Genomic DNA, 14672 nt, shown 5'->3' with positions numbered 1-14672 from the left:
TAGAAGGAGCTACCTCGAGATCATAAAAGCCGTATATGAACAACCCAATGCTAATATCATCCTCAAGGGGAACAACTGACAGCTTTCCCCCTAAGATCAGGAACAAGACAGGGATGTCCACTCTCGCCAATGTTATTCAACATAGTATTAGAAGTCTTAGTCTCTGCAATCAGACAACACAAAGAAATAAAAGGCATCCAAATCGGCCAGGAGGGGGTCAAACTTTCACTCTTTACAGATGACATGATACTCTAAATGGAAAACCCAAAAGATTCCACCAAAATACTGCTGGTATTGACTCATGAATTCAGCAAAGTTGCAGGATATAAAATCAACACAAAGAAATCAGTTGCATTCCTATACACCAACAATGAAGCGACAGAAAGAGAAATCAAGGAATCGATCCCATTTACAGTTGCACAAAAAAACCATAAAATACCTAGGAATAAATCGAACCAAATAGGTGAAAAATCTATACATTGAAAACTATAAAAAGCTTAAGAAAAAATTGAAGAAGCCACAAAAAATGGAAAAAGATTCCATGCTCCTGGATAGGAAGAACAAATATTGTTAAAATGTCGATATTACCCAAAGCAATCTACATATCCAATGCAATCCCTATCAAAATAACACCAGCATTCTTCACAGAGCTAGAACAAAGAATCCTAAAATTTGTATGGAAAAGACCCTGAACTGCCAAACAATCTTGAAAAAGAAAACCAAAGCAGGAGACATCATAATCCCAGACTTCAAGCTATACTACAAAGCTGTAATCATCACGACAGTATGTTACCTGAACAAAAACAGACACTCAGATCAATGGAACAGAATATAGAAACCAGAAATGGACCCACAAACGTATGGCCAACTAATCTTTGAAAAAGTAGGAAAGAATACCCAATAGAGTAAAGACAGTCTCTTCAGCAAGTGGTGCTGGGAAAACTGGACAGCAACATGCAGAAGAATGAACCTGGACCACTTTCTTACTCCATACACAAAAATAAACTCAAAATGGATGAAAAACCTCAATGTAAGACAAGAAGCCATCAAAATCCTCAAGGAGAAAGCAGGCAAAAACCTCTTTGATATTGCCCACAGCAACTTCTTACTCAAAACGTCTCCATAGGCAAGGGAAACAAAAACAAAAATGAACTATTGGGACCTCATCAAAATAAAAAGCTTCTGCACAGCAAAGGAAACAATCAGCAAAACTAAAAGGCAACCAAAGGAATGGGAGAAGATATTTGCAAATGACATATCAGATAAAGGGTTAGTATCCAAAATCTATCAAGAACTTCTCAAACTCCACACCCAAAAAAACAAATAATCCAGTGAAGAAATGGGCAAAAGACATGAATAGACACTTCTCCAAAGAAGACATCCAGATGGCCAACTGACACATGAAAAAAAAAAATGCTCAACATCCCTCATCATCAGGGAAATACAAATCAAAACCACAATGAGATACCACCTCACACCTATCAGAATGGCTAACATTAAGGACTCAGGCAACAACAGATGTTGGCGAGGACGCGCAAAAAGAGGATCTCTTTTGCATTGCTGGTGGGAATGAAAGCTGGTGCAGCCACTCTGGAAAACGGTATGGAGGTTTCTCAAAAAACTAAAAATAGGGGCGCCTGGGTGGCTCAGTTGGGCGTCCGACTTTGGCTTGGGTCATGGTCTCACGGTCCATGGGTTCGAGCTCCACGTCGGGCTCTGTGCTGATATCTCGGAGCCCGGAGCCTGCTTCAGATTCTGTGTCTCCCTCTCTCTCTGCCCCTCCCCTGCTCATGCTCTGTCTCTCTGTGTCTTAAAAATAAATAAAACATTAAAAAAAAAACCCTAAAAATAGAACTACCCTACGACCCAGCAATTGCACTACTAGGCATTTATCGTGCAAGGGATACAGGTGTGCTGTTTCGAAGGGACACATGCACCCCCATGTGTATAGCAGCACTATCAACAATAGCCAAAGTATGGAAAGAGCCCAAATATCCTTTGATGGATGAATGGATAAAGAAGATGTGGTATATATGTACGATGGAGTATTACTCGGCAATCAAAAAGAATGAAATCTTGCCAATTGCAACTACGTGGATGGAACTGGAGGCTTTATGCTAAGTGAAGTTAGAGAGGGACAAAAATCATATGACTTCACTCATATGAAGACTTTAAGAGATAAAACAGATGAACATAAGGGAAGGGAAATAAAAATAATATAAAAACAGGGAGGGGGACAAAACAGAAGAGCCTCATAAATATGGAGAACAAACTGAGGGTTACTGGGGGGGGGGTTGTGAGAGGGGGGGTTGGGCTAAATGGGTAAGGGGCACTAAGGAATCTACTCCTGAAATCATTGTTGCACTATATGCTAATTTGGATGTAAATTTAAAGCAATAAAATTTTTAAAAAATAAAATACAGAGAACAAACTGAGGGTTGCTGGGGGGGGGGGGTGGTGAGTTAAGTCGGTGATGGTCATTAAGGAGGGTACTTGTTGATATGAGCAGTGTGTGTTATAAGTAATGAGTTGCTGGGTTCTACTCCTGAAACCAATACTACAATGTATGTTAGCTACCTTGAATTTAAATAAATAAGTTTAAAAAAAAAAGAATTTATATTTACCCCAAACACAGTTAAGAACTCTCCTTATTTAAATGTAACATTGTTACAAATTCCAACTCATGGCCTCAGTCAAAGGCAGCAGATTAAAACAGGTGGCCCACTCAAGGGAGGCAGATTCAGAACTTCTAAGGATTGATGGAGATAGGTGGTGCATGGACTCACAGCAGGCATTTCCCTGGACCCAGTATGGCATCAAAGAAAAGCAGATAAGATAAGGCTAAAGGAAAAATCATACAGCAACCCACAATTTGCAAGAAGCAGCCTATAGTTGAGACAGGGCCAGAGGACAGGACTGCATTGTGAATAGCCCTAAAGCCACTGATCTCTGGTAGCTAGGGAGAAAAATTCACTCAAACACACATTTTGTGACATAAGGAACTTATGTGTCTTAAAACATCAAGAATCCCTGCCAGCATAGAAAATGGACATGGCATCTCTCCCACACAAACATCTGGCAAGTACCTGGTCTAGAAAAAACCCAAAAACCAAAAACCAAAAACAAACAAACAAAAAAAACTTATCTCATTCAAAAATAAACATCCATGCAAAGATACACCATACAAAGCTAAACATCCATGTGCAAAGCTTGCACATCCATGCAAAGCTATCTCATTCAAAAATAAACATCCATGCAAAGCTACACTAAAAAAAGAGATCAAACAAAGATAAAATGGGAGGCAAAGAAGACACAACAGAAAAAAAAATTTTCCATAGAACAAACAAAAAATTGGAGCCAAAAATATTGCCATAAACTTGAAAGAAAAAAGACCTAAACAAAGCTCCCATACCTATAAAGCAAGAGCCCATATTGGATATACAAGAGCTCAGGAAAGATACTGCAAGACAACAGAAAATGAAATATGATTTGGCAGAGTACAGGAATCAAACATTTCACTGGCAGCAGCCAGAGTTTGCTAAAAACATGGAAAGAAACAAGTATGGCAGGAATAGAAAAAGTGCAATTCAATGAAGTAGAAAAAAGAATTCAGAATTATAAAATATTAATAGCTAGACAAGACAGTTAAAAAGTCCTTAACATATGCAATAAGTAAAAACCTAAAGAGGTTAAAAATAATAAAATAGGAAAAAAGTTAAAGATATACTTCAAAGGAACTTTTCAGAAATGGAACTCATGCCTCTGTAGACTGAAAGGACTCACTAAACTCTGGGAAAAATTTACATAACACATTCAACCCTGAATCATGTTTTAATAAAGTTGCTGGAACTCAAAGAAAAAAGCTGTTGTGCATTAAGGCAACAAGTTCAAGTCGGATTATTATTTTCCACAGCAATGTTCAATGCTAGAAGGCACTGGGGCAATAGCATAATAGCAAAGTCCTCAGGAAATAAAGTATGCAATCCAAGAATTATACACAGCCAAAGACTCACTAAAGTATAATGAAAATGAACATTTTTTTTTTAAATTTTTTTTTTCAACGTTTATTTATTTTTGGGACAGAGAGAGACAGAGCATGAACGGGGGAGGGGCAGAGAGAGAGGGAGACACAGAATCGGAAACAGGCTCCAGGCTCTGAGCCATCAGCCCAGAGCCCGACGCGGGGCTCGAACTCACGGACCGCGAGATCGTGACCTGGCTGAAGTCGGACGCCCAACCGACTGCGCCACCCAGGCGCCCCGAAAATGAACATTTTTTGAGCTTGCAAAAACTGAGGGAATATACCCTATGCCCTTCCTGAAGAAACTACTACAGACCAAGTTTTGAAAAGCAAACAGAAGTGGAGTACTGATCCTAAGTACCGACCTCATTTAACTGTAGGACTGAAACTAAAATAATTGTCGAAATTATGGTCACAGAACAGAATTTCAATGTTATGAACTCTAATAGTGTAGAAATAATATAGTCAAGATTTGGAGGGGGAGAGGACAGATGGTGGGTAGTAATGTCAATATGCTGATTTTCTCATCTGGTAGAGCAGAGGATAGAAAGATTATTGAAGCTGATAAATCATGGAATAGAGCTGTAAGTACATTTCAAAGTCTAAAGAATATGATATGAAAAATTATATGATCAGCAAGAATCAGGTGAGTTTGGGAAGATAGGGGGAGGAAGTAGAAAACCTGATTTCCTCATTACCCATGATAGGAAGTCAATAGATAGCTGTCTAGAGATATAGAAGGGTCGCTGTCATATATTGCTAGTGAGAGTGACTATAGGAAGGTTTTCATAGGGCTCCTCTAGCTCTGTTGTGTAGGACCAAAAGACAAGGGGCAGCTTTTGCAGAATTCAACTCACAAGAAATGGAAAGACCGCTGAGGCACAATGAATCCTTTCCTAGCACAAAATATGAACTGTGTCTCCAGTACTACCTTGTTATATTGTAGTTGACAACTGTCATGATTAGTGACCATCCAACATCTTTTTTTCCCAAATGTTTTTATCTATTTTTGAGGGGGAGGGGACAGGGGCAGAGAGAGGTGGGTGTGAGGGGGGGGCAAAGGATCCAAAGCAGGCTCTGCACTGACTGCAGGAGCCCAATATAGGGCTCAAACTCACGAACTGTGAGATCATGACCTGAGCTGAAGTCAGATGCTTAACCGACTGAGACACCCAGGTGCCCGCCATCCAATATCTTTTGAATACCATGTGCCACTTTCTCCAAGAAGACCAAACTTGCTTTCCCAGCTAGAGTACAGGCATATGACTGAGGCTCCAACAATAGACACAACCACATAGGTCTTTGACGCCCAAGAAAGTAATGTGAGGAATCCCTCTTGGGCCACTGTGATAAAATAGGGCTCCATCTTCCAGAGACAGCAAAGGCAGAAGGTTCCGGTAATCCAGTGTCCAGGGGTGGTAGCAGTGTCTTCACCGGAGCAGTTCTGAAGAGTGATTTGGGCATTATTCCTAGCTGGCGGCCTTCTAGGTAAAGGGGAGTTCTGTTATTTGCAACTATGAACCTTGCCTGATAATGCAGAACACACACTTAAAAGCAAAAAAACAAATTTAAAACATCCTTTAGTTTTAAGAAGACCAAGGACCTAATGTTTTCATTAGCTCCTAGTCCAGAGATCACTTACCCAGTAGCTTCAAATTAAGAAGCCAAGTATCTGTGAAATGTCCCTTCCCTAGAACATTTTATCTATTTTAAATATAAGTTAAAGAATGAGCTCTGTTAAAACAGGTCTTAGTTTTATGTGCAATTACACTGGAATCACCAAAGTCAAAGCATTCCAAATGGGTAAAATCAAATACAGCTGAATCTTCCTACCCTGGCTTGCTGAAATCCTTTGGAAGATTTTGTGGATAATGATTCTAAACTCATCTAAAATGTTTATCCTAGGCTCCAAAGCTTGCATTTAAGCCCAAAGTAGAGTCAAGTTCATTGCCTACTGTGAAAGGATTAAGGGATAATGTCATTTCCATTGCTCCCTCCTTGTTCTTGGCTACAAAAAGCAGAAAAATATACACATTTATCCTGCAGTTTCATGATTAAGCAGCACTGCAGCTGGTGGATATTACTAATGAAAACATGCATTTACTTTGGAATCTAGGTATTGAATACAAGGCTTTCTAGTCCAGTGGTTCTCAGAGTGTGGTTCCTGGGCAGTAACATTACTTGGGAACTTCCTGGAAATTCAAATTCTTAGGCCCCACAGCCAATGTATTGAATTGGTAATTCTGAGGGTGGGGCCCAGAATTCCATGTTTTATAAACTGTCTTGGTGATTTTCATGCATACTAAAGTCTGAGAACCACTTTCTTTGGAAGAACAACTAAACCACACCAATCAAAGGAGAATCTGCTTCTGAGAAGGGAAGAGAAAGATGTGCCTCCTTAAGAACACATTTCAGAGTATTAGAGTTCTCCCTAGAACTCTCATGTAGCATAAACTTACTTCTCATGTAGCATAAACCCATTTCTTCTTCTGCAGAGGGGATAGAGGACTTTCTGTTACTATGAGCAAATATACAACTTTTCCTGGGACCATTAGACATCAAGTACTCTTCTATTTTCTCCTTGGGCTAAATAATCCTAGTTCCTTTCACCTTTATTTATAACCACTTATCACTTAAAACTCTTCATCATCCTTCTCAAACTCCAGAAAAAAGTAAAACCTCATTTTACCATTCAAGTGGATTAAAACACATTTTCTGTCACTGAACCATAGAAAATAATGCCACAAAACCTAGGTTTCTATTCTACCTATATTTTAAAGTAGAAGATGTACTTCTAAAAAAGAAATCAAATTTTAGGTCCATCATTTCAAGATATTCTGATTCCTCCCCCTCACTCTATTCTTCCTAAAAAAAAAAAAGTTTTAGTTCATTGTAAGGTCACTAAGTATTTCACATATATTACATTAAACATTCTGATCCTCATTTGCCCTATTAAATAAGAATTGACCAGATGGATATTCCTCTGACTCTCTCTCCTGAGCAGGTTTTAGTTAATTAAAAATGATTATTTTTACTACGTATTTTATATATTGGCCAGATGTTACCTGTGGTCATTTCTGGAAAGGATCATTTGGTGGTGGTTATAAAATATATATTTTCCTTTGGGAAGCAAGCCTCTTGAGCACGATCAGGAAAACAAATGTAGAAATTGATTTCACCTCATACCTTTTTCTTAGTGCCAAAATGGGCATAATGTTTCATTTCCTTTGAAAGTACGATCTATGCAAATTCTTTCTTCTATCTCCACTCTGGCCCTATTTAGGTTGGGTCAAAAAATTATCAGGTTAGTAGAAGAAAAATTAATATTGGTTTCTGTCTGTACTGGAAGTGTAAGTTATTTTTTCCAAAGAAACTGATTTGGTTTCTATAGATTTGGTTTATGTAAGACATCTATATATGGCATAGCAAACTGTTCTGGTCCATCAGGACAGAGACTGTTAGATCTCTGTGTATAGAAGATGGGACTTTCAGATAGTATTTCCAACAGTTCTGGATTTTCTACAGGTCTCCTTAGAAGCTATTTTTCATGCAAACTCATTTGCCTAAATTTCCCGTTAGTGCTGAAATAATCTAGAATGAGGCAGAGATACTGTAATTATGAGATTGTTTTGTGATTGCACTAGTCATTTTCTCCCCATTTGTACACAAACCAGAATCAAAACAAGCCCCTCTCTTTTTTGTCCTTAAAAAAATAATAATAAACACAACAAACCAACATTCCACTGTTTTTTTTTTCAACTTTCTTTTTTAGAAAAAATTTCAGTGCTTGAGGTCACCCAAAGTTCAGAAAGCCTACTGGATGAAATTTACCACACCATCATTTGGGCTAAATGTAGATGGTTGGTCTTCTCAAAAACACCATTTAGAAGATTATTAAGAGTCAAAAGTGAGTCTTTTTAAAGTCTGAATTTCACACACTGACAAAATATGTTAGGTGTGGCAGGGTGTATAAACAAGAAAGAAACTTTCAATTCCAATGCCCTGGCTATGTTTTATAAAATATTTCATGGCACAATGTGGACCTAAGGGGGCACCTGGGGGCTCAGTCAGTTGAGTGTCTGACTCTTGATTTCAGCTCCGATCAAGATCCAAGGGTCATGGGATCCAGCCCACCCTGGGCATGGAGCCTGCTTAAGACTTTCTTTCTCTCCCTCTCTCCCTCTGCTCCTCTCTCCAACTTACAAGTTCTCTCTCTCAAAAAAAAAAAAAAAAAAAAAAAGAATAAGAACTGAAATAAATAACAACAATATGGACTGAAGGTCTAGTCTCAGCTCTGACTTTCTACATGGTCTTACTTAATAAGTGACTCCCCCACATTGTTTCTTTTCTTACATAAAAAATGACAGAAATACATATTCTCTAAAGTCTCTTGAAGCCGACAGATTATATGATTCGTTGTTTAAAAAGTAACTTTAAGGCCTAATATGGTTTACTGAACAACTGGGACAATTAGGGTGGAGTTGTTTTATTAACTTAGAGGCTTTAAACACAAGACCTGGCCTTCACTTCCTGATTGTTACAAAGCATCTGCTACCTATGTTCTGAAGTACACAAATCTGCTCGTAGTAAATCACAGTCACCTCGAAAATGACCTCTTCCTCTTATGTTTTCATAGCAATCAACATTTACTAGGGTCTTCGCATTAAAGTCATCTGTGTTACATTTGATTTCAAGAGCCAGGTAAGGGGCAGACATTCCTGATGAAGAGCCTGATAGTCCTTGGAATAAATTGTCCCCCAAAATATTATATTATGAACCTTTAGATCAGGCCATGCTCATCAGCCTCTAATAGGTTTGAGGGACTCACAGTCTTAATTTCCTATGTGAATCTATAATTGTCCGCAGGGGTCAATTTCAGTGGACGCCTCATATAAATTAGAATTGAAGATAATGATGCCTGTTCACTTGATCAACTAAAATGACCAGCTGGGTTTAATGGGAGGAAAACAGAAACCCCTGTGAAATTGGAATAGCTTCAAAGGTGATAGAATGTAATTATTTTTCTGCAAAGTTTCTTCTCTAAAGGTGACTGGCCATTGTGCTGTGGGCACCTGGGCTGGTATGTTATGAAGGTGGATATGGTATTCAGAGCAACCAACCGTATCCAAAGGTGTAAGTTAAGAGTTAGCTTTCTGCTAGGGCAAGGGGGAAAGCGGATTTCTTCTCCTTTCTTATTTTAGTCATTTCATTTACAGTTGGAGAGGTGCCGTGGGGACTTGCCTAATTGATTCCCGAGAGGCAAATTCTAATTTAGATTGCTCCAAAAGTGTTTTCTCTTTATAGCCATAAAACATTTTCTAGAATTTGTTGTAATTACCCTCAGGGTAATATAATTTTAGGTCTGAAAGAACCTTGATGTCACCTGCCCAACCCCTTTCTTTTATAGATGAAGAAGCTGAGGTCCAGAGATGTGAACTGCCTGAACCAAGGTCATAGAGCTAGAAAGAGGAAGAGGCTGGCTAGAATTCAGCAATGGGATGAAACCAAGACGGATGCCCAGTGTGGGGTTTCCCACTTACGAGTAGCTGGAGACTCGTTCAGGGAGGATAAAAGATTCTCTCTATGAAAATCCCCATTTAAGAAGACTTAGGCACTATAATTCGGTAGAGGGGCCAGCAAGCAAAAATGGCAGAGATGGAAACCTGGAAGAGACAAAGAGCAAAGTCCCGAGCAGACCACAAAGTAGATAACCATCCCCAGAGTGGACAGTGAGCTCTGTGTGTGCTGAGGGACAGCGATACATGGCATGACTGCACAGACTCAGGAGCCAGACTGTCTGTCCGGGCTTGATTCCTGACTCTGCTCATTTTGAGCTCTGTGATCTCTGACAAGTTGCTTAAGCTCTCTGTGCCTCAGTCCCTCATCTGTATAAAAGGATGATAATATCAGTTCTGTTTTAGGAATTACATAAGGATTAAATACATTGATCTATGTAAAGAGCTTAGCACATATTAAATGCTACGTTAGTGTTTGCTGCTTTTTCTCCAATCACAATGCCAGAAAATCTTAAAAGTTTCAGAATATATACATAAGTTGTACTCACTAATAATGTTACTAAGGTGCTTTATGATATAAATATACAAAGGCTCTACTAGAGACATTCACAAAGTCATTGATAAAACCTTTTTGTATGTTTAACGGATTACTTGTTCAGTATGTACTATTAGAATTTGTAGTTCCTGTCCAAAACAATAAACTACAGAGATTTTTTAAAAAGGCAATAGCCATAATGTCATATAACAATGACAGACATTTCGTTAGCAAAACAATTAATAAAAGAGCGTATCTGTTGTAAAAATTAAAGACAGATTTTCATGGCAGGAAATTAGTGTCAAGTCAGTGATTCCTGGAGTCATTAGAGTACGGCTGGCAGCTCTGGAATGCTCCATTTTCTTTGGCTAAAGCACATTTCTTGGGCAGTTTAGCATTTTTTTTCCCCTTAGAATTTAATGTCATCAAAGTTATCATTAATATTTTACTCAGAATTTTTTAAGAGGAAATCTTCACAAAATTAACAATGCAGATCATTAAGTAATTAGAACCATTTCAGATGTGCCTGAAAAGAATACCACGTATGGATTACTTGTTTTTTCCTTTTATTTTTTGAATCAAATTCAGTGAAAGCTTGAAGGGAAAAAAAAAACCCATCAGCCACCTATTCGTTCCCTCATATTTTAACTAAATAATTTTAGCAGTTATGTAGAAAAACACATTTTAAACATCGTTGTAAAGAACTTTTCTGGAATCGGTCTGATTTAGGACATAGGAAGATCGTGATAGGCTGCATATCTTCCAGTCACATGATGGTAAATCTGTGAGGAAAATCAGAATTCAGTTAATTAATAATGATTATATAGCATATATATCAGTTAATATTTACACTTTTAAATAATAATTAATAATTTAATTGATGTTTCATTCTAAAGCCCTATATTATTATGCACTTCAGCAGACTCTGCAGTCAGCCTACTTCAGGTGGAGGTTTGCTTGGAAGAAAACAGAACTTTGGGTACGATGAGGTAAATCCGATGAATTCTTATCTCTAGTTCTCATAGCCCAGTAGGTGTTATTCATTTCTTTCTCAAAAACACACTTGCCAATTTGTGCCAAGGACAACGGATTATTACTCACCTGCCTCTCGATGTCAGAAAGCAGAGTACTGGCACCTATTCGAAAGAGTTCTGGCGTCAGCCATTCGTCTCCTAGCTCTTCTTTTATGAGAGAGAGCCAGGCAAGGGAATCCTTTGCACTGCGGATGCCTCCTGCTGGTTTAAAGCCGATCTAAAAGGGAAGGTGGGAAAGAAAACAATGTTTGTTCCTGGAGTACTTTAAAAACTGGTACTGCATTAATACAGGGTCTCGATTCTCTTTCTCTCCTTCTCTTTTTTAAAGTCTATTTCACTTTACCCAGCAAAAGAGCTTAGATCACTGGCTCATGCCCATTCACAGTACAAAATGAATTCTCTAAGATTAATGGGAAGAATGTCACTGCTTCTGAGGAGACACTAATGAGCGTTAATAACCCTCATTAACATTGCACTTATTGGAAAGTCATAAACCTCAACCATCTAAACTATAGCTGTGAACTGGGGATAAACAAGAGAGGTGTCAATAAACAAGGAAAACAGATATCACAAAAGCCCATTCATTCTGCATTTCTACCAGTGAGCCTGGCTAGTCACCTTTCAGCCCTTCATCCTGAGGTGCAAAAGACACACACATGTATTCAAAATAATAAGAGGGAATCGGTGAGGCCACACTAACCAAACTGGCAGCAATCAGGAAGGAGTGTTGACAGTTGTTTTCATCAATGTAACTGCAGGGACTTTCTTCTAAGTTGTAAGTAGAAAGAGTTATATAAAGCAGCCAGACCACTTAAATAAGTGCAGCAGAAAAAGACAGTATAGGAACTCTTCACAGTTCAGTAGTCTTTGAAGGTGAACATAAAACAGCACAAGTCAGCCAGTATCTGATGTTTACAAATGATGTCCCCAAATCCATTAGAAATGGATAAACGTGTTCTATAAACAGTAAAACCTGCTTATCTGGATTTAGTGGTCTCCAGAACTCGAATCCACTAGTGTAGAGTATCTATAGATGGGAACAATCAAGAAAACTCTATAGCCAAGTACTAAAGCTCAGGCATTTAAACACTAAGAGCTGTTGATTTGATAGGTAGCACCAACACGGGGTTAACTGCTAAAAGAATGCTAGAGAAGGGAGATGATAAATGCAAGGTCCCATAATTTACCCAAACTAGAAGCCTCAGAGTTAACCTAGACTCCGCCATTTTCCTCACCACACCAAACCCAATCAATCAGTGGTCAAGTCCTACCAATCTTCTCTCCTTAACTTCCATATCTACCACACACACTTCCTCTCTGCTTTCATTTCTGCCATATTAGTTTAGACCCTCATTCATTCTTATATGGAATATCGGTCGGTCTCCTTACTGGTTTCCCTGCCTCAGGCACACATGGCCACATGACTAAGCAGCAGCTATACACTGATCCTAACCCTATCTGTCTATTCCTCTGGAGCCCAACTGGCTCTGAAAGAGTGCAGGGACATGAGGCGAGTGGGGGAGATAAATAGGATGAGATTATTTCTTGAGAAGAAGCCCCCAAAATCAATTAGCTTATATTAGCATACATGTTAATCATAGGAGCATTTTTGTCAATTAGGCAGTGCTGCATATAGATTTTTCCATATAGTTCAGTTGTGTCAGCAAGTCTGTTTGGCAATGTTTCTAAAGAGAGGTTCTAGCATAAGTTTATCCTTTTTTTTTTTAACGGAGAGAATATGGAAAACATAAATCTGCAATGAAATCAGTTATGAAATATTAAACCTCTGCTGCTCAGAGTGACACTAATCATGGTCTGGAAGACGGCCCATCACATTTTAAAACTCCCCTTAAATCAATGATGTAGAAAGTTTACAGTCTAACGGCTGCCCAGGCAACTTGTCAACAACCTGAAAGGATGCACCTGATTTGTAGACAGAGACACAGATCCTCACCATGTGAAATCAAATGTGATTATAATGATTATGATTTGACTTGTATCAGTCCACTGTTGATAAAACTGGAAGACAGTGAAGAGTCCCTTCTACTGTACACTGACCTAGGATATTGAGCACTTAAAACTTTTACTGAAATCCTTTGCTTGTTGTCTAAGAGATCTCCTGGGAAGGGACTTGTTCATTTTGTATCCCTGTTAACATAGGTTAACATGGCACATAGTTAACCACTCAATGTTTGTTGAGAACACAACAGGATTGGGTCTCTAATGGTGAGTTTTAATCCTGACTCTGGAGTTTATGAGACACACAGATGCCTGAGGATTACTCCTGATCCAGAAGTGCTAGGGATGAGGGCGCAGGCATCGAACATCTTATTTTGTTGTACTTTGGCACAAAATAGGAACTACTGGTCTAAATGAATAGTAGTGGTCTCAGGTGGGAGGGCCAAAGAGAGAGTTCTCTTTTTTAGAGCTAAACATTTTTTTTTTTTAATTTGGATCAATGCAGAAAGGCTACCAAGTAGAGGTTACTCAAATTGAGTCAACTATCATAAGTAAGGTCACAGTAGACAGCATTCCTATTTGTACTTTTTTAAGATATGAAGTTATTCTGAAGGAGAAAATTCTGGAAGAAGTTCATTTCCTCTGAAACCCAGAACACTCTGAAAAGGGGCTCCAGTTCCAAAATGAACTGAAGGTACAGTGACATATACAGTCATCACATCTGGTTGGCACAGGATTAAAGGTCTTTATTTTGGGGTTTCCATTCAGCAGTAATCCAGAGATCAGCTTTTAAAGATGTCTTCTGAGGAAGGGACAGTCTCATTACAAAACAAAACAAAATAAAACAAAACAACCTTTCTCTCCAGTGATATAAAAAAAAAAAAATCCTTTGAGATAATTTGCAGCTAAACAAGCAACTTGAAGCTAAAAGGAAAATCCAAACTCATTTTAAAAAAACACCTCATACGCATTTTTCTTTTTAACTTCCTATGTTTCAAAAAAATATGTATTATTTTTCGAAAAGCTGACAAAAGCTAGCACATACCCTCCTCAGCTTAACAGTCTTCCAAAGAGCACATCCAACTGCCATAAAACGCAAAAATGGATATTTAATTCAAGAGCTATATAACGTCTAGCTACCTTTTCCCTGCTGTTTCACAGCATTTCATTATTTTGTTTAATAAGTTCATCTCCTCGAGAATTTTCTCTTCACCTCATATTATTAAAAGTAATAAGTTTTTCTGGACCGGGGGTTTCCCAACAGAAAAACCAATTTATGTGTGTCCTTCAATAATGACAGGAAAAGATTATTTCCCATTATATTGCATACTTTTCATATCACCACCACAGCTTATCATTCAATAAATGTTACTCTGCAATTCTTTCCATTCCTCAAGGAAGTTTAATTTCTGCATTAACCTGTTTTCGCTGGCCAACGCCTTACCAGAAAGCCTCTGTGTTGCAGCAGAATTAGTTCGTTAAAGAACCCATTTAGGAATCTCTTGTCAGTGATAAAATTGTCTTCAGTTAATAAAAGGACATAAAGTGAGTTTACATCTTGATCACACATACTTACTCCCACACTCACACTCACTTTCTGCTAATCG

General features: G+C 38.4%; 1 protein-coding gene across 1 annotated transcript in view; it reads right to left on the bottom strand.

The window, feature by feature from the left end:
- Positions 1 to 10154: 10154 nt before the first annotated feature.
- Positions 10155 to 14672, bottom strand: part of DERA (deoxyribose-phosphate aldolase) — a 125343-nt gene continuing 120825 nt past the window's right edge. Inside the window, exons 8-9 of the mRNA XM_043562192.1 lie at positions 11174 to 11323; positions 10155 to 10854 (exon numbers count right to left, since the gene is read on the bottom strand). Coding sequence (XP_043418127.1) covers positions 10798 to 10854; positions 11174 to 11323 — 207 coding nt within the window. The 3' untranslated portion in view covers positions 10155 to 10797. The remainder of the gene's footprint in view (positions 10855 to 11173; positions 11324 to 14672) is intronic.

This window comes from Prionailurus bengalensis, chromosome B4 (genome assembly GCF_016509475.1).
Source record: "Prionailurus bengalensis isolate Pbe53 chromosome B4, Fcat_Pben_1.1_paternal_pri, whole genome shotgun sequence".
Lineage (NCBI taxonomy): Eukaryota > Metazoa > Chordata > Mammalia > Carnivora > Felidae > Prionailurus > Prionailurus bengalensis.
The sequence above is the reverse complement of the archived record's forward strand: the minus strand, read 5'-3'. Positions and strand labels throughout refer to the sequence as shown.